We start from the raw sequence: 18,499 nt of genomic DNA on the forward strand, positions 1-18,499 counted from the left end.
TAGCCTATTCCACTGCTGAACTACTCTGACTGTGAATTTTCCCCCCCTCATATCAAGCCTATATCGTAGTACTTGTAGTTTAAACCCATTACTGTGTGTCCTCTCCTCTGCAGCCAACGGAAACAGCATCCTGCCCTCCTCCAAGTGACAACCTCACAAATACTTAAAGAGGGCTATCACGTCCCCTCTCAACCTCCTTTTCTCCAGGCTGAACATTCCCAAGTCCCTCAACCTATCTTCATAGGGCTTGGTCCCTTTGCCCCAGATCATCTTTGTCGCTCTCCTCTGTACCCTTTCAATTTTATCTACGTCCTTCTTGAAGTGGGGCCTCCAGAACTGCACACAGTACTCCAGGTGTGGTCTGACCAGTGCCGTATACAATGGGACTATGACATCTTGTGATTTTGATGTAATGCCCCTATTGATACAGCCCAAAATGGCATTTGCCTTTTTTACCGCTGCATCACACTGCCTGCTCATGTTTCGTTTACAATCCACAAGTACCCCAAGGTCTCGTCCACACACAGTGTTACCTAGAAGCGTATCCCCCATCCAGTAGGCATGCTTTTCATTTTTTTTTACCTAGATGCAGAACTTTACACTTATCTTTATTAAATTGTATCTTGTTCTCATTTGCCCATTTTTCCATTGTGTTCAGATCTCGCTGAACTCTGTCTCTATCTTCCGGAGTATTTGCCAGTCCTCCCAATTTGGTGTCATCTGCAAACTTGATGAGTAGTCCCTCCACCCCCTCATCTAGATCATTAATAAATATGTTAAAAAGTACCAGGCCGAGCACCGAGCCCTGAGGTACCCCGCTACTCACCTCTCTCCAGTCTGATGAAACACCATTGACAACAACTCTTTGAGTGCGGTTCTCTAACCAATGCCCTATCCACTTAATTATCTGAAAATCCAGATTGCAGTCCTTCAATTTATCCATCAGAACATCATGGGGAACCTTATCAAAAGCTTTACTAAAATATGACATACTGCAAGTATGTACTGACTGCAGTGAAAGCTTTGAAGAGATTTGGCCATGAATTTGGCAGGAATGGGCTTTCTCATTCATTTCATGATGGGAAACTCTGCATGCCTTCCATAACCCCATTTCAGTCACAAGAATCACAGGCAGTGGGTCGAATCAGTAGAACAGGCATATCACTCAACTGTAGCACATAACAGTTTGCTTCTACAAATGATTTGACAGTTCATATCATTAATCTGTCTTCAAAATGGCTGCATTCCTAGGAAAATAGTATGGGTTCACTGAAATCAGAAAGTCTTTCCCCAGCACAATATTATTATTTTTTTCAAAGCTTTCAGTACTAGAATGCTTTGTCATCATTTGGCAATATCATATGGTAAGATTTTTTTTTGTCAAACATGTCAACATCTAATACAACACTTGGTACCTTTATGCAAAGCTTCCAGCCACTGTTTTCGACTCTCTTCATTTGGAGTATAGATGTACAGCAGGCCCCCTTTGTATACAACCTAAGCATGGGAGAAAACTAGCCTGCAGTCATCAGTGGCAAAATAAATAAATAATAGCATAATGCCTTACTGTCACTCCAGAGGCTGTGTGAACATTCCCCCATCCAAGTTACCTGAGATGTGGATGATGCAAGCTGTAGCTTAAGCTACTGCCACGCAGGTAGGTATGAAATATATATATCACTCTGCATTTACAAAGATTGAATAGAAAAGAGGCACAAAGGGCAGAAAGAAGAAACTGCACAGAAGATGGACCCTGGATCCAGGTGTAGGGTTGGGTATAGCAAACCAAGGACTGTCATCTTTTCTCCTGTGAATGCCCAGAGGCAGATTTCTTCACTCCCGAGATCTGTTACCTAATAACCTTCTGTCATGTACCCTACCCTGCTATTTCAGACCACCGGAGACTCAAAGAAAGAACAAAGCACCTTAAAGATAAACATTTATTCCAGTTTAAACTTCCATGGACTAAGGCCCACCTCTTCAGGTGCAATGTCATCCTCATGAGGCAGATAATCATATAGCAGGGTATTGGGTGGAGGAATATACTATAATATTGAAAGTTATGAGGGAAAATAAACAGACAGGCCAAAGGGCTGTGAAATGCAAGACGTACAGTGTGTGATATTGTCATATAAAATGTATAGAAACATTCACAATAGAAAGAATTCTGCAGCATTATACCCCACCAAATGAATACTTTCATAAGGATCATAAGTTATTCTATGCCAATATAGTGGTGATTAATGTCCAGCAAAGACAAATTTGCCACCCATTCTTTGATTGGGTACTACCTGAAAGGGGTACTGCCTCTCTGGAGTAGCTTGTTCTTCAGGATTTACCGTCTCAACACATCTAATTTTCTTGATTTCGATTGAACCTTTCCTGTTTCCCTTTTTCTGAGAACATAAAGTGAAGCACAGAGTAACTACCAAAGCTTGTAAAAAATTTTAATGTGGAATTTCAAGAGAGACCCAACAGATACTCTAAAAGTAGAAATCACTTTCTCACATCTTTGTCATACTCGTAGTATGAGAGGCTTGTTTTTGTCAGAACAAACAGTCGCTCTTTATAATTATTTGGGGATATTTTTTTCTTCTGCTGAGACTTCTTTACCAGCAGCTCTTCTAGAATGGGTTTGTTCTCTGCAGTTTCCATTTTTGCTATTCCTAAAATAATTAGGAAATGTTGCATATTATCTTGGTGAGGATAAAACGGAAGCAACTTGTAATAAATGTTAACAAACTGTTAACAAACTTGTAATAAATGTTAACAAACTGTCCTAAATATAATATTAAAAATCAAAATAAACATATTAGCATCTTAACCTGAAATATCATACCTCTAAATATTATCATTGATTCCAATGGGCGTTCATTTTCAAGTTAGTATGCTTAAGAGTGCAGCCTACTAAAATTAAATGTAACAAGCAAAATTGCTTATATTGTCTAGGATTAATCCACATCTATAAGTGGAAATTTCCCTTGCCAGTTTGTTCTGCCTTATAAAACACTGTGCTGCATCACTGTGCACATAGAAATACAGAAACTGAATATAACAGTACAGTTCTTACAAAGCAAGAACATACAAAATAAGAATTTCTATATTTTTAAAAAGTACTTACATAAATTATTCTTCTTTGCAGAGCATAGCATCATTGTAGGTTTAAGAGGAAGTATCCGTCTTCTTCTACTATCTTTTACATATTTAGCAAATGTGGAATGTCTATCAGAACTTATTTGCATGCTGTTTATACTACTCCCACTCACTTTTCCTGGAATAAGGCATCTTTGTGTTAGGGAATCCATTTTAAACAAATAGAAATGTTTCAGTTGTTGAACTTTACATATTCACTCTTTGAATTCTGTAAGTTATCCCAAGAAAACCATCTTCATCAAATGTTCTCCAATTTTGGTTCTTAGATCAAACATAGCACTGGTAGACAGGAGAACAGTTCTCTACAAAGCACTTTAATTGTGAAACTTTATGGGCTCCACGTAGGGCAACTGTTAGAAACTTGGGGGGGGGGGCAGGGACATGGGGCACCAGCATCACATGCATCATGAAGTCACTTCCCAGAAAACATGGAAGTGGTATCATATCACTCTAGGAATCACCAGTTACCAAGAACTCTCTGGTAAAACCATAGTTAATGGTGGAACGAACTCCCAAATGACATCAGGGCCCTGCCGGAGCTAAAACAATTCCACAGGGCCTGCAAAAAGGAACTGCACCAACAGAAAATGTAACCACAGTGCAGACAAAGAGCTGATAGCTGATTGTTAAATTACACTGTTGCATTACAAGTTCTCACTATTAAATATGTTTATATTTGATTCAAGATGTTTATTGTACTGTATCATTTTATGAGAGTTACAATGTAAACCACCCTAAGCTGAAAAGAAGGGTGGTATATAAATATAATAAATAAATAAATCTATATGACACTCACTTAAAAAAAATCTCCTGCTGCCTTTTAGTGGTGGACAAGAAGCCATATTTCTCCGCCGCCCCCCCCCCCGTTCCCCCCTGTTTTGTGAACAAATTGATGTAAGCTGCCATGGGCTAGTTGGTCTGGGAGTGCTAAACAAACAAACAAACAAATAAAGTAAAACAATTACAAATATGTTAAAACATTAAATTCCAAGTTAAAATTTTAAAAGCTGTCCTTATAGTTTAAAATCTTACTGAGGAGGGCTAGTCAGTGCTTGGAGGGATTGGTTAGCGGTGGGATTGTCAAGGCAGGGTGCCCAGCACCTTCTTGATGTTCTTTCTGGGCCCCAACCAACAATGTTTTATGGAACCACCTCAACGTATAAACATTATTTTTGTTTTTATAGCATTGCACTCTCATGTCCAAAGCTAGCTAATATTTTCAAAGGGGTAGCCGTGTTGGTCTGAAGTAGCAAGATAAAATCAGAGTCCAATAGCACCTTTAACACCAATTATGCAATGAATGTTATATATTATAACTTTATTAAAATACTTTAAATACCAATGCTCACCAAGCTAAAAATCCCACCTGCTTGGGGGGGAGGGGAGGTGAGGCATTCTTGTGAATGCCTTCCCATTTCCGAGTTACCTGTAGCAGATTTCAGGTTGCGCCTGTTACTTCATACTCCTCCCCCCCCCCCAGTCCTGCAACCTTAGGAGCGTTATGTAAAGAAGGCACAGCTTTTTTTTTCTTTCCCTTTTATGCATCTTGTTTTGCAACGATTCCGGCAGAGCGAGACTGGAGAGGCGTGCTTTTCGGCACTAAGCAAACGAACAGCTGCCGTAGGCGACCAAGGCGGCGCTCCAGCAAAACAGCCGGCCTTTACATAAGCGGACCGGGAGAGCTCCTGCCCCCTCATAGCCTACAAGGCTCCCCCCCCCCCCCGAGCACAACCACCACCAATGCGGGAGCTGCTCATACACCGGCGAAGTGAATCGGAGAACCCGAAATGCTCATTCTCGTGCTTTCCCTTGTTATGTTTACTTTGCTTTCTGTTGGTCCCGCCCATGGGGGGGGGTGGGGGGGAGAGGGTTGGAGAGTTTTAATGTTTTTGTTTTTTTGCATGCGTGCCCTGCCTCATCCCAAGTGCATTGCTTCCGAAGTCCCCCCCCCACCCTCGATTCTTGACACGTCATAAAACCCGGGGCAAGTCTTTGATGCTGAGTCATGCTGAGTTTGTCTCTTTCCTCAGGGCACCCGCCAGCAGCACCCTTCCACGTTCTGCATCAGAAGGTCTCGTGGGGGTGGGAAGTGGAGGGGAGTCCTCGGGTGATCGTGCATGTTTCAGAGGGAAGCACCGAGGGTGGGGTTCTCTTTGACATGTTTACAAACAGAAGCGTCATAAAGGAGCTAGCTGGTCCCCCCCCCCCCCTTTCCCATTCCCTTGGTGGCTTTGCTTATTAAAGGCTGGTTTCTTTCAGGCTGTTGCAGTTCACGCAATTATTGAAGGCTCCTGGCTTTACTTCTCTTTAACTCAGGAAGAATGACTGTGATGAGGAGAGTAGTTAAAACCGTGCTCAGCAAAGAACAGTCCGAAGGGGTCGGGGCTCGGGTGCGCAGAAGCATTGGGAGGCCTGAGGTAAGTTGCTGCTGCTGGCAGAGCCGATTGTACTTGGCTTGGTGCATCTCTTCCGCCTGGAATGCTTAGTGGTGGTTTTGAAGTTAATCCTGTTCCCGGTAGTCTTATGCCTACTGGCAGCTGTAAGGAAAACTTCCACATGCAGACCATCTCCTACAGCACAACTGATGCCAGAGCCCCATAGAATAACAATAAAATAAATAACAAAGCAACCTATGCTAGCAGTCATAGGTTTCAAGCTCTCCTGCAGTGGGGTTTGCCAACTCAATCTTTTTACCATTGAGAAACCCCTGAAACATTGTTCAGGCTTTGAGAAACCCCAGAACTGGTGTGATGGTGCAGAATATGGTTGGGAAGCATTGCTGTGTACATGCCCACCCAGGACCCCTCTCCTTCCCACCCCCTCCAGGCCCATCATTGGCCATTTTGGGATGCAGGGTGAACTGAAATGACCATATGTGGCCTATCACCAACAAATATTTAACAAATTAAAAACATTAATTCCCACCCATAGAATAGAAGAATAAAATAATAGTTAGAAGGGACCTTATGGGTCATCTAGTCCAACCCCTGCACTATGCAGGACACTCACATCCCAATCGCTCATTGTAACCTGCCACCCCTTTGCCTTCACAGAATCAGCCTCTCCCTCAGATGGCTATCTAGCCTCTGTTTAAAAATTTAAAAACCGTTCTAACTGTCAGGAACTTCTTCCCGATGTTTAGATGGAATTTATTTTGAATTAATTTCATCCCATTCGTTCTGGTCTGTCCCTCTTGGGCAAGAGAGAACAATTCTGCTCCATCCTCTATATGGCACCCTTTTAAATACTTGAAGATGGTTATCAGATCCCCTCTCAGTCATCTCCTCTCTTGGCTAAACAAACCAAGCTCCCACAACCTTTCTTCAAATGTCTTGGTCTCCAAACCCCTCACCATCTTTGTTGCCCTCCTCTGGACATGTTCCAGTTTGTCAACATCCCTCTTCAACTGGGGTGCCCAAAACTGAACACAGTACTCCAAGTGAGGACGAACCAGAGCAGAGGAAAGTGCTACCGTCACCTCCCATGATCTGGACACGATACTCCGTTTGATATAGCCCAAAATCCCATTTGCCATTTTAGCCACTGAGTCACACTGCTGACTCATGTTCAATGTCCTAGATCCTTTTCGCACATGCTACCGCCAAGACAAGTCTCCCACATCTTATATTGGTGTATTTGGTTTTTCCTACCTAAATGCAGAACTTCATTTGTCCCTATTGAACTTCATTTTATTCAATTTAGCCCACTTCTCGAGCCTTTCAAGATCATCCTGTATTCTGTTGCTGTTTTCAGTTGTGTTTGCTACCCATTTGGGAAACCCTTCCAGGGCAATCAAAAAAACCCTGGTTGAAAAAGTCTGCTATATATAATGAATTGCTCAAGAAAAGGGTTGACATACAAGCTAAGTGATTCACACGTAACTTTGATAACACTGTAAACAGCAGGATTTTGCCGGCCTAAAGAAATGGCCAGGGAAGGAAGGAATTTGGAACAGGGAGAATGGAAGCCACAGAAGGGTCTTAATAGGCAATGAGCAGCTCATTGGAAATGGACATGGTATTTTCAAAATGGCCTGTTCAGGGAACTGGAAAGGGATCTTCCACCTGGCATATCCAATTTTTAATTCTTTGGTAACTGTGACTTCATATTTAAAAGGGGAGTGCCAGAATAGAACCAACATAATTCACAGCACTAAATACACATATCAGCATATTACTGGTTATTGTTAACAACATTTTTATCCTACGTTTTTGGCCCTGTAGAACCACCGAGGTGGCAAATGAATTAAAACATACAAGCTAAAATATCACCTTAAAAGCCATTAAGACCAAAACCCATTATTAAAACAAGCTAAAACCAGAATTTGAATAAGTACAACAAATAAAAAGCATAGTTAAAATGTTTTGTAGAAAGGAGGAATTCCAAGCGAAACAAAGTTTTCACCCGCTGGCAGAAGATGGCAGCAGAAGTGGACAGATGACTCTGCCTTGGGAAAGAGTTCCAGTGTTCTGGCCCCACTGCAGAGAAGGCCTTCTCCTGGGTTGCTACCTGTCTAATCTCAGAAGTAGGCCCTCTAGAGGTGGCTGTGGTGGTTGGCTGAGTTCATAAGAGATTGGAGTCTTTCATGGTAGATTGGTCCCTCTGTAGTCTGCACGTCTTCTGTGCACATTGGAAAGGCAAAGGCAGTTATGCAGGCTAAAATGCCAGTAGAGATAGCTAGCTTTGCTAACTGCTTCTGCTGTCACAGTCCCTTGTGATCTGCAAAGCATGAAAGCTGGGGAACATCCTTGTTTCTTGATGTTTTGTGGCAGCATGGGAGATCAGGATAAATGAGTTTTGGAAAGCAGCTATAAACTGTTCCTTCCATGCTTTATAGTTTGCATGCAAGACTTTGAGAGGGAGTTCAACCATCTGTGTCCGTTTTATAAGTACTGGCCTGAATTCACACTCTCCAGTGGACAACTCCCCAGGGATCTACATCTGAGATTCACTTTATTCATGGCATTCAAATGGCATTTTCACTTTTTTTATGCCCCTTGTATGGCTTTTCGTCCTAAAGGCATCCTAAATGGCTCACAGTCAGCTTGACAGGCAAATTAACAGATGAAATAAAAGTACCTGTAAGGAGAAGAAGACAAACTTAGCCCAGGTGTAACTCCACTGCTACTAGGTTGCTAGCAACATGATCTCCTTCACTCCCCTCCTTCAGTTTTGGGGAAATAATTAATCAGGTAAACTTACCCAGCCAATGTAGGGTGCTACAGTGGAGCTCTGCAGGCCCCCCCCCCCACACACACACACACTGTTTGACTCCAGTCCTTCAAGGAAGAATAAATCATGAGTAGCTGGATTGCAAGGCCTGGTATTCCCTAACCAAGCTGCTTCTTCACTGCCCTGTATTACTTGCATTAGTATGAGAAGGGAGTGGTATTCTACTAGTGCCCTTATGGCAGAGTGACCCATATTGTTTGTGTATGCAGTATCACTCTCTGTTGAGTAAAGGGATGAATTAAGTGATAACACTATTTTTCCCAGCTGCAGGGGGAAAGCCACTCTGTAACCATGGGTGTTTGGATGTTCTGCATGCTCATCTCTGTATCTGGGAGTGGAGGGGGCTAAGGGAGATGATATATGCAGTGGGCCTGTTTTTAAGTTGTAAGCACACACACGCTTCTTTTGAGCCTAGAGTTTATTCTTGCAAGCCCAATACTGGGAGTCAAGTTGAGTTTCCTAATGACAGGGAAACTCTTAAGGCTTTTTATAAGAAAAGTTGTCATGATCTGCCCTTTCCTGTATTTGTTTTTATCCTTGGCCACTCAAAGTACTTCCTTCCTATGTAATGTGTCTTGAGGGGTGAAGTGTGTTCCCTGGTGCACTTCATATAATGAATGACACGTGACGGGAGCAATGTTACGGTTGGTTGCAGTTGGACTTGCCTCCACTGTGGCTGTAGAGGTGAGAGAGGGACTGTTGTCTAGCAAGGCTCCCTTCACTTCAGTGGGAGTGTTTTGCAGACCTAACATTCCAGCTTGGATCAGTTCTTCGCCTGTCACTTTCTGCTCATTTTTGCCCTTCATGGTGGTATAGTAATATTCCTCAGGTGGCATGGGTCTTCTTTCCCAGTGCATCTTTGTGTTCCAGCAGGCATTTAGCATTGATCTTCTTGTCACTGAATAGGCCTAACCCAAAGACAGCTAAAAAGGCAAATGAGATTTTGGCCTGTTTTAAAAGAAGTATAGTGTCCAGATCATGCAAGGTCATGTTACCACGTTGCTCTGGTTAGACCTCACTTGGGGTACTGCATTCAGTTTTGGGCAACACAACTGAAGAAAAATGTAGAGAAACTGGAGCGTGTCCAGAGTAGGGCTACAAAGATGGTGAGGGGTTTGGAGATCAAGTCATATGAGGAAAGGTTGAGGGAGCTTGGTCTGTTTAGTCTGGAAAGAAAGTGAGTAAGAGGTGATATGATAACCGTCTTAAAATGCTTGAAGGGCTGTCATACAAGAGTTGCCTCAGTGGGTCAGACCAGAACCAATGGGTTGAAATTAATTGAAAAGAATTTTTGGCTAAACATCCAGAAGTAGTTCCTGACAGTTAGAGTGGTTCCTCGGTGGAACAGGCTTCCTTCGGAAGTGGTGAGTTCTCCTCCTTTGGAAGTTTTTAAGCAGAGGCTAGATAGTCATCTGACAGAAATGCTGATTTCATGAACTTAGGCAGATTGTGAGTGTGTGCCAGTGTTTGTCTCTTGTGGCCCTTCCTTGCATGCCCAGGAAATTGGGAATTGTCGCTGTAGGATGGTAGGTGAATTTCCTCCAGGCCATGTGGGATTCTGGAGTCTTTTGGTGGTGGGATCACTTGGGCATGAAATTCAGATCACCATTGGCGGGCAGGTAGTGTTGAGTTCCTGCATTGTGCAAGGGGTTGGACTAGATGACCCTGGAGGACCTTCCAACTCTATGATTCTATGACAGAACGACAATACTGAGTTCAGTTCATTGTTCACATTTGTTTCTTGCCTCCTTGCACCAGTATTCTGGAAAAAATTACCATGTTCTGTTCTTACCTTTAATTTCCAGTTAAAAAATCTGGACCCATTTCTGTTGCTTGATGAGTTCAAAGGAGGCAAGCCAGCTGGTTTTCCTGATCATCCTCACAGAGGTTTTGAAACTGTAAGTAATCCATGTTTATGGTAGATATACGACAATTCTAGTCACTTGTATACAACCGTCCATGTCTGAGACGGGTTGAAAAATAGTTCTTGATGAAGTCTTCTCTTTCATTTCCCAGCTCTGGATGAAGTGTGGTGTGTATCTATGTGTTTTCTTTAAATAGGTTTTTAACTATGGATAACTAAGTTGCTTTTGGTCTGTGAACCATTTCAAATCAGTAAACATATGCCTGTTAAGTTTCTTGAATACATCACTGGTTTCATAAATAGCAGCAGATCTCTGAAGAAATCTAGGACTGGATGACCCAAGTGCAAGTCCCTGTTTCTATCATGGAAGCTTCTTGGGTGGCATAGGGATTGTCACAGACTCTTAGCCTGACCTACCAACAGGGCTGTTGTGAGAAAATGGAGGAGGGGAGAAGACCGTATAAAAATTGATTGACCCCAGTGGTGAAGAAGAGTGGGATATAAATAAATTTCACTCTGTGGTGGTGCGGCCTCACTATATTCAGTTTTGGGCACCACAGTTGAAGAGGGATGTAGATAAACTGGAGCGTGTCCAGAGGAGGGCAACAAAGATGGTGAGGGGTTTAGAGACAAAGACGTACGAGGAAAGGTTGGTGGAGCCTGGTCTGTTTAACCTGGAGAGGAGATGACTGAGAGGAGATCTGATAATCATCTTCAAGTATTCAAAAGGCTGCCATGTAGAGGATGGAGCAGAGTTGTTCTCTCTTGCCCCAGAGGGACAGACCAGAACCAATGGGATGAAATTAATGCAAAAAAAATTCCAACATCCGGAAGAAGTTACTAACACTTAGAGCGGTTTCTCAGTGGAACAGGCTTCCTCGAGAGGTGGTGAGTTCTCCATCTTTGGAAATTTTAAAACAGCGGCTGGATAGCCATCTGACGGAGAGGCTGATTCTGTGAAGGCTTAAGGGGGTGGCCGGTTACATTGGACGAGCGATAGGAATGTGAGTGTCCTGCATAGTGCAGAGGTTGGACTAGATGACCCAGGAGATCCCTTCCAATTCTGATTCTAAATGCAAATCTGTGCTTGGCTGCCCTTGCATTAATTTCTTATTTTTGTTTTCCATATTACCTAAGGTATTTTTTTGTATATTTTAGTTGCCCCTATGTGGTAATTCTGGGCTTTGAATCATACAATGTGGCTTCAATCATACTTATGTACTTCTGTTTACCTGATGTCTTTGTCACTACTGACCTAGTTCTCACATAAATGTGTAAATCTGTGGCTGGACTAGTACTGATTTCTACTACATGTCAGGCATATAAAAAAAGAAGAAGAAGAAAAAAAAAGAAAAGAAAACCCAACCCTGGTTGAAAACCTAGAGGAAATTTCATAGAAACTGATTTGTCATCTGGAGACAGTTGTAATTCTGGGTGATCTCAAGCCCCCTAATTCCCCTGGAGGAAATGGCTGCTTTGAAGGGTGGAGTCTGTGGCATTACACTCTTCTGAGGTCCTTCCCTTCCTCCAACCCCACCCTCCCCAGTCTCCATCTACCAACTCTCTAGAAATTTCCTAAACTGAAGTTAGCATCCCTAGTTCCTTCCCACCCTACCTTTATGTGCCCTTTCTTAAACTGCTCACCCCAACGGCCTCTGTCTAGGAAAAATGTTGTCCAGTTGTGTGGTGCTAGCCACTGTGCCAGGCCCACTTGCATGGCAGAAACCCTCAAGGACTCATGGGGTGGCAACTCACTTTCCCACATGTCTCCTTCTCCACACAACCCCCATGCCTTCTCTCCTGTTCCTGCCCTATTATCTCCTCAGCCATTCAGCAAACTACCTTTTATCTCATCTTCATGTGTATTATTTATTTAATTCATTTATATCTCACCTTTCTCCACGGCCAGGATCAAATCAGTTTGCATTATGCTTCTCTGTTCCATTTTTGCCTGCAAAACAACCATATGTTAGGCTGAAAGTATGTGACTCGTCCAAAGTCACCCACTGAGCTTCCAAAACAATATGGGAATTTGAACCTGGATCTCCTAGACTCTTTTCTGAAACGCTATTACTCTACACTGGCTTTCATCGGGTGGCTGCTGTTGAACAGTAGCAAGTCGCCAGAATAGCTGAGCAATGCTTCCAGGCTGAGGTTTCCAACCTTCAGGTAGAACCTGGAAATCTCTCAGAATTACATCTGAACTCTAGAAAGAGAAGTCTGTCCTGGAGAAAATGACTGCTTTGGATAATACCTGAGAGAAGCCACTCCCTTCCCCAAACCCTGCCCTCCTCAGACTTCACAAAATCTCCAGAAATTTCTTAGCCTGGAGCTCACATCCCTATTGAGGCCTGACTCCAATGAGTCTTCCCTCAAAAGCCAAAATAGGCCTGGAAAAGGCCCTGATTCCCCCCCCCCCCCCTTGTTCTATACATAAACCCAGACTGGAATACTGTGGTTGCCTAGCAGCAGCCACTAAGGGAATCTCTTTGTTAAAGATACGGGCATTCCTTTTATCCTGCCTTTAAAAACCCCAACGTTTTTAAGATTTCACATTTTTCTGCAAGCCTGGGGCCCTTTTTAGCTTAAGGATCTGTTTTACCATTTCACAGTTCCTTAAATTATCTGAAAACTGACAGACTTCACAATCACTAATAAATCTTAATAATGTTCAAAGTGACACCTACTGCCTAATTGGCCCTCAGCTGGGAATGGCCCACCCTAGTGGTTTAGTCGTATCAGGAGGCAGCCATTAGCCAGGAAGGGCTTAATAAGGGATCAGCTCACCACCTCCAATTTCCTACCAGTTTCAGAAGTTTACTGGGTAGAAGAGAAGCCAGCCTCAAAGCATGCACCACTGCCAGTACGTTGCCCTGGCTTCCTGGCCTCTTCAACTCTGTGGGGAAGGAGTCACTTCCTCCTGGGGCAGCCTCTGCACATCTCCTGGAGGTGGCCCAGAAATGGCTCCCTGATGGACCTCTAGCGGTCTGGCCTGGTAATGTTTACTTATGAGTAAGTCATGTGTCAGTTGCAATTTGCAATCTGAGAAGGGAGGGATGTTTTGGGGGTAGCCATCACAGGCAATTACAGCAGGGAAATTAATGCTGCTGTGGGTGGGACTGGGAAGATGTAGACTTTCCCTTTTCATATGCATGCCACCTTGGTCTTGCTGCAGTCTTTCTAAGACCATCACAATGAAACAAATTTGAGATCAATGGCATGGAAGATAGGGAAACTGTAGATGGGACACAGAAGCACTGTGAAGCCTTGGGGACATGTGGAGGGGAGAGGCACTGTTTTCTAGTAGCAATTTCCCTGTGTTAGGTGAGGCTGAGAGAGCTCTAAGAGAAACTGCTCTGTAAGAACAGCTTCTAACAGGACTGTGACTGGCCTCATTTCTCTTTGTTTCCCGCATCCCTGCACCTCCATGGGATCCAAAGCCAGAGAGTCCCCCATCCCAAGTAGCCCTTTTCTTCAGGGGGACTGATATCTGGAGCCTGGAAATGACCAGCAATTCCAGCACATCTCCAGGTCCCAACTGGAGATTGGCATCCCACAACCTCTAAGAGGCACAAGGCCACAGAGTTCCCTTCTCCCAAGCATCCCTTTCATCTCCAGGAGCCTGGAGATGAATTGTCATTGCAGAGTCCCCCCTCCATAAAAGCAATTTTCCCCTTGGGAGCTGATCTCTGTAGTCTGCAGATGATCTCCAAATTCCAGGAGATTTCCAGGCCCAACCTTGAGGTTGTTGACCCCAGGGTTAGGAATATTCCTGAGGTTTGGAGGTGGGGCCTCAAGAGTCTGGGAGGGGGACAGGAGAAGTAAAGACTGCCCGCCAGCCCCATCCAGCTTGGCCTCTCCATTAGTTTGTTCTGCCTGCCTTCCCTCCCTCCCTCCAATAATTTACGCTTTTGCCAAGTTGCCAGCCCTCAGGAAGGCCACCGTGCAGGTGTGTATCCCATTGTTTCCCTTGGTGCAACGGGCTTTGCCTTTAGTTAGAACTTAAGAAACTGTTTGAAGCACTAGTATAAATTCAGGAATGTGCTTAGCGGGGTTGATGCAACAGTCAGTCTTAAGGGGAGAATGGGGTGCCATTGGAAGAGCTTTTTGGCTGGTTCACCAAGGTTGTATCAAGGATCAACAAATGTTGGAGTGCTTCCTACACTAATCAGCAGATGGCACTGTTCAGCAGCAACTGGGAGAAGTCTGGCTTGACCTAGCGGATAGAAGATTCAAATGGATAGCCCTGTTGGTCAGAAACAATAGGACAAAGTTTGAATCCAGTGGCATTTCTAAGACAAACAAAGTTCATTTCTGAATAACAGCTTTTGTGTGATTATACCCAGAATTAAATTTCGTTGGTCTTAAAGATGTGACTGGACTCAAACTTTGTTATTGACTGACAGCAAAACAACTTATTAGGGGGGGAAAACTCTTGAGCAGGTGAGGGAGTGAAGCAGTAGTGATCCATAACACTTTTCCAGTGCAGCAGTTCAGATTGCAGTAATATATTCAAGCCCCTCTGAAGAAGTAAATATTCAATAATAAATAAATGCCCAACAAGTGTGCATAGGAGGCATATCCATTTTCTAAACAAATAACCTATTTCAATAAACAGAATCTTAATTGCAAGAAGACAGAGGTGATCCTGGTAACTGGAAAGACTGATCTGAGATTTGAGGCTTCTGGATGGGACTGTAGTCCCCCTAAAAGAGCAGCTTTGTGTCCTGGTGTGCTGCTGTATGCTGGGCTTCTGCTGCATAAACAGGTGGGGGTGGTTGCCAAGGAACCTAATGAGGAAAGGACTTGCCACTGTGGTGCATGCTGCTCTGTGGCAAAGAGCCTCTTGTGGTGCAGGGTGGTAATGCAGCCGACATGCTGTCTGAAGCTCTGACCATGAGGCTGAGAGTTCGAACCCAGCAGCCGGCTCAAGGTAGACTCAGCCTTCCATCCTTCCGAGGTCGGTAAAATGAGTACCCAGCTTGCTGGGGGGTAAACAGTAATGACTGGGGAAGGCATTAGCAAACCACCCTGCATTGAGTCTGCCAAGAAAACACTAGAGGGCGTCACCCCAAAGGTCAGACATGATACTTTACCTTACTGCTAAGTGCGAGGATGCTGTCTAGTGAGAGCCACAGGGATTGCCTCACTCCAGCATATACATAGGTACTGTTTTTTGTGCCTTGACTTAAATCTGATCCACCTAGCCCAGACTTGCTTGATCTCATAAGATTTCTAAAGCTCAAGCATTCTGGACCAGCTGCAATTTCTGGGTCAAGGACCAGGGTAGGCCCATGTAAAGCAAGTTACAGAAGACTAATCTGGAGGTTAATCTGGAGGTTAACCATCCTTGCTCTTCAGGATGTTCAGCAGAAAACTCGAGAGCCTTGTATAAATGTGTTCCAGATCCCAGTGGAATGATCTCCAACATTCCGGGGTAGTGGGATGCATTCTAATCTGACAGCTATTCCGGCGACTCACAGTCTGACTTCAGTTTTCTGGGAAGTGGGAGAGGCAGTGAGCAGAGTGCAGGTATGAGGATGATAGAAGTGATTTCACCAGAACAATTAGCCTGTCATCTGCCAAACTGCCTCATTCCAGGTTGGCATTTTGGTGCACAGTGTTTCCAAGTTCTGCCAAACATTGTACCAGCTCATTGGCTTTTGTTTTCCATATAAATATGGTTCTTGTTTTTGTGAGCTAGTCCGTGTTCTGGGGCTGTGCCTACTAAGTGAGAGTAAGGATTTTGCTTGCACAGGCTGGCAGGCATAGCTGCAGACCCCCAGGCTTTGCTCCCTTAGTACCTGCTGCCCTGCAGAAGAGGGTTGATACAGAGGCAGAGGGGTAAGGCTTCTCCCCTTCCATGATAGCAAACCACAAGTATATGTGCACACATGCCTAAGAGTAAGCAGTGATAATGAAGGATAAGACCAGCTGTGGGAGAGTTTGGATTAAAACCTCCCCACACAATGGGCCATGAACTGATAAGGGCATATTTCCTACAAGGATTGAGGAAATTCCATGTTTGCAAAAAAAAAATGAAATTTTAAAATGCAGTGTGCTGTTTAAAGAACCTCAGAATCACAGAAACATTCTCCACCTATTATGGGAGAGACAGTCATTTTGGAGGTTGCTAGGTAACCTTCAACCAACATCATTGAGTGTTCAAAGCCTTGTTGAGTGTCAGCATAAGGATGGGGTCAGAGTGATAATGAAGAAGATCGATGAGAAAAGCAAAACACTAGAGAGAAGGTAAAGCTGAAGGGGAAGAAGTAAAAGTAAAATGGAAAACATGAAGTGGGAATGTGTAATGAGGGCAGAGGCTGCCTGGGAGTGAACAGAAAAAGGAAACGTAGAAGCTTTCAGTGGGGGGAAAAGCTGAAGATGCGGAGGGGGCAGAAAAAGATAAAAGTGAGTGGGAGATAGGGATGCCAAGGGGAATCTCCTGTAATTACAGCTCACCTCTAAACTACAGAAATCCACTCTAGATAAAATGGATACTTTAAATTAGGATGCTTAGGGCTGATACTGCGTTGAGCAGGGGGTTGGACTAGATGGCCTGTATGGCCCCTTCCAACTCTATGGTTCTATGATTCTATGGAAGGTGGACTCTGTGACATTGTACACACACATTTAATGATTTTCTTGCCTAGATGGACCACTAGCCAGATCAGCAAGCCTCTTCTTATGTTCTTAAGGGGGAATGAGAAATGAGACCCTCCCCCCCCCACACACAGACCCATGTGGGTTCCCCATGTCCTTGCCAAATACACTGCAACCATTGTGGGAGTCCTAATATACAAAAATTAAAATATTATGCTTATAAGGTATGCCCCCAATGTTATAAATGAAGATAGTTTCATTGTCTCCAATGGGGCTTGCTTCCAAGTATATATAAAATCACACATTTATAAATAGTTTCACAAATCATGTTTGAAACATTTAGTCCTGATGTGTATCCCCAAAGTAAACAGAAGCAAAACTTTTAAGAATATAATATTTTAAAACAATTGTGCCAAACTTCTTGGACTTAAGGGCAATTCCCAAATATGAGAGTGTCACTCTAGTATACATATACTGTCCCAAACTTGTCCAGGTTTTACATCTAGTTTACTGATCCAGAGAGCAATCAACAAATCCACACTGGAAAGGCAGGCTGGATGGAACTTGTGTAAAGCAGTAGGCCACTCATTGTACAGGAATGCCACAGACCTCTTGCTGCTGGCACCGATGGTTGACTGCCCTTGTTTGAGTGAACAAAAGAGATGTAACAACATAGTCTCAAGTAAAAGATTGAAAGTCTAACATACAACAGCGTAAATGGCTGTGTTTTTTTTTTTTCCTTTCTAATTTTATATAGGAGGAAGATCTCTTTTTCCTGCATTACGATCTGTCATTTTGTACTGGGAAAAAAGTGAGTTTACATAGGGTCCTCTAAACCCTTCCATTTTCTTCATCAGGTCAGTTATCTACTGGATGGTGGTTCCATGGCCCATGAAGACTTCTGTGGCCACACTGGTAAACTAAATCCAGGAGATTTACAGGTATGCTGCAGATAATGCTGCTCTGTGAAAATATCAAAGGATGTTTTTCCTTTCCTACACTGCAATCTCTGGGGCTTCCACATGGCAGACATCCAGGGTGGAGGTGGGAGGGGATCTGTTACTCTTAAATCAGCTTCTCCACATTCCCAGACTTCATTTGTTCTCACGAAAGATGGAGAAAACCCAGGAGATGCCTGAAAGCACCATGATGCTGTGGGAAAGCAGACGAAAATCCTGCTTCCCAATCCCATCCAGATCAGGGAACTTAACCCATGTTCAAGACATCAATAAACAGATACTGACCTCATGAAAAGTTAAGATTTTAAAAGTAAGGCCAGTGGTCCAGAATACCAAATAGTACTAGAAATCCAAGACAATATAAATCAGAAATTAAACCAGGCAGAAGAAGAGCTGTTTTCTAATAGCCCACTTTTCACTACTTGAAGGTAGTAAAAGCGTTCCCCTTCACAACAGACACCCTGTGAACTGAGTGAGGTTGGGAGAGCTCTGAACTGCTGTGCAAGAACAGCCCTAAGAGAACTGTGACTAGCCCAAGGTCACCCAGCTGGCTGCAAGTGGAAGAGAGGGGAATCAAACCTGTTCTCCAGATTAGAACTCGCCATTCTAAACTGCTATACCACCCTGGCTAAAATAGCCTCCCAGACCTTTAGCAGTGATCAGGAGACTTGGGGTGAATATACACTGG

General features: G+C 43.7%; 2 protein-coding genes across 9 annotated transcripts in view; one reads left to right on the forward strand and one right to left on the reverse strand.

Annotated features, from left to right (window-relative positions):
• The window catches only part of BMX (BMX non-receptor tyrosine kinase), a 33,651-nt gene extending 21,114 nt beyond the window's left edge, over positions 1–12,537 (reverse strand). Inside the window, exons 1-6 of one of the 6 annotated variants that reach the window (XM_077343180.1) lie at positions 12,288–12,537; positions 12,143–12,200; positions 3,122–3,271; positions 2,509–2,666; positions 2,292–2,396; positions 1,416–1,497 (exon numbers count right to left, since the gene is read on the reverse strand). In XM_077343180.1, the coding sequence (XP_077199295.1) occupies positions 1,416–1,497; positions 2,292–2,396; positions 2,509–2,655 (334 nt within the window). In that variant the 5' untranslated portion in view covers positions 2,656–2,666; positions 3,122–3,271; positions 12,143–12,200; positions 12,288–12,537. The other 5 variants (XM_077343178.1, XM_077343176.1, XM_077343175.1 and 2 more) reach the window with 5 other exon arrangements.
• The window catches only part of PIR (pirin), a 40,215-nt gene continuing 26,713 nt past the window's right edge, over positions 4,998–18,499 (forward strand). The window contains exons 1-4 of one of the 3 annotated variants that reach the window (XM_077343183.1): positions 4,998–5,224; positions 5,470–5,570; positions 10,191–10,283; positions 17,710–17,793. In XM_077343183.1, coding sequence (XP_077199298.1) covers positions 5,149–5,224; positions 5,470–5,570; positions 10,191–10,283; positions 17,710–17,793 — 354 coding nt within the window. In that variant the 5' untranslated portion in view covers positions 4,998–5,148. Of the gene's footprint in view, positions 5,225–5,412; positions 5,571–10,190; positions 10,284–17,709; positions 17,794–18,499 lie in introns of all 3 variants that reach the window. The other 2 variants (XM_077343185.1, XM_077343184.1) reach the window with 2 other exon arrangements.

The sequence above is a fragment of the Paroedura picta genome, chromosome 6 (genome assembly GCF_049243985.1).
Source record: "Paroedura picta isolate Pp20150507F chromosome 6, Ppicta_v3.0, whole genome shotgun sequence".
Classification (NCBI taxonomy): Eukaryota; Metazoa; Chordata; class Lepidosauria; order Squamata; family Gekkonidae; genus Paroedura; species Paroedura picta.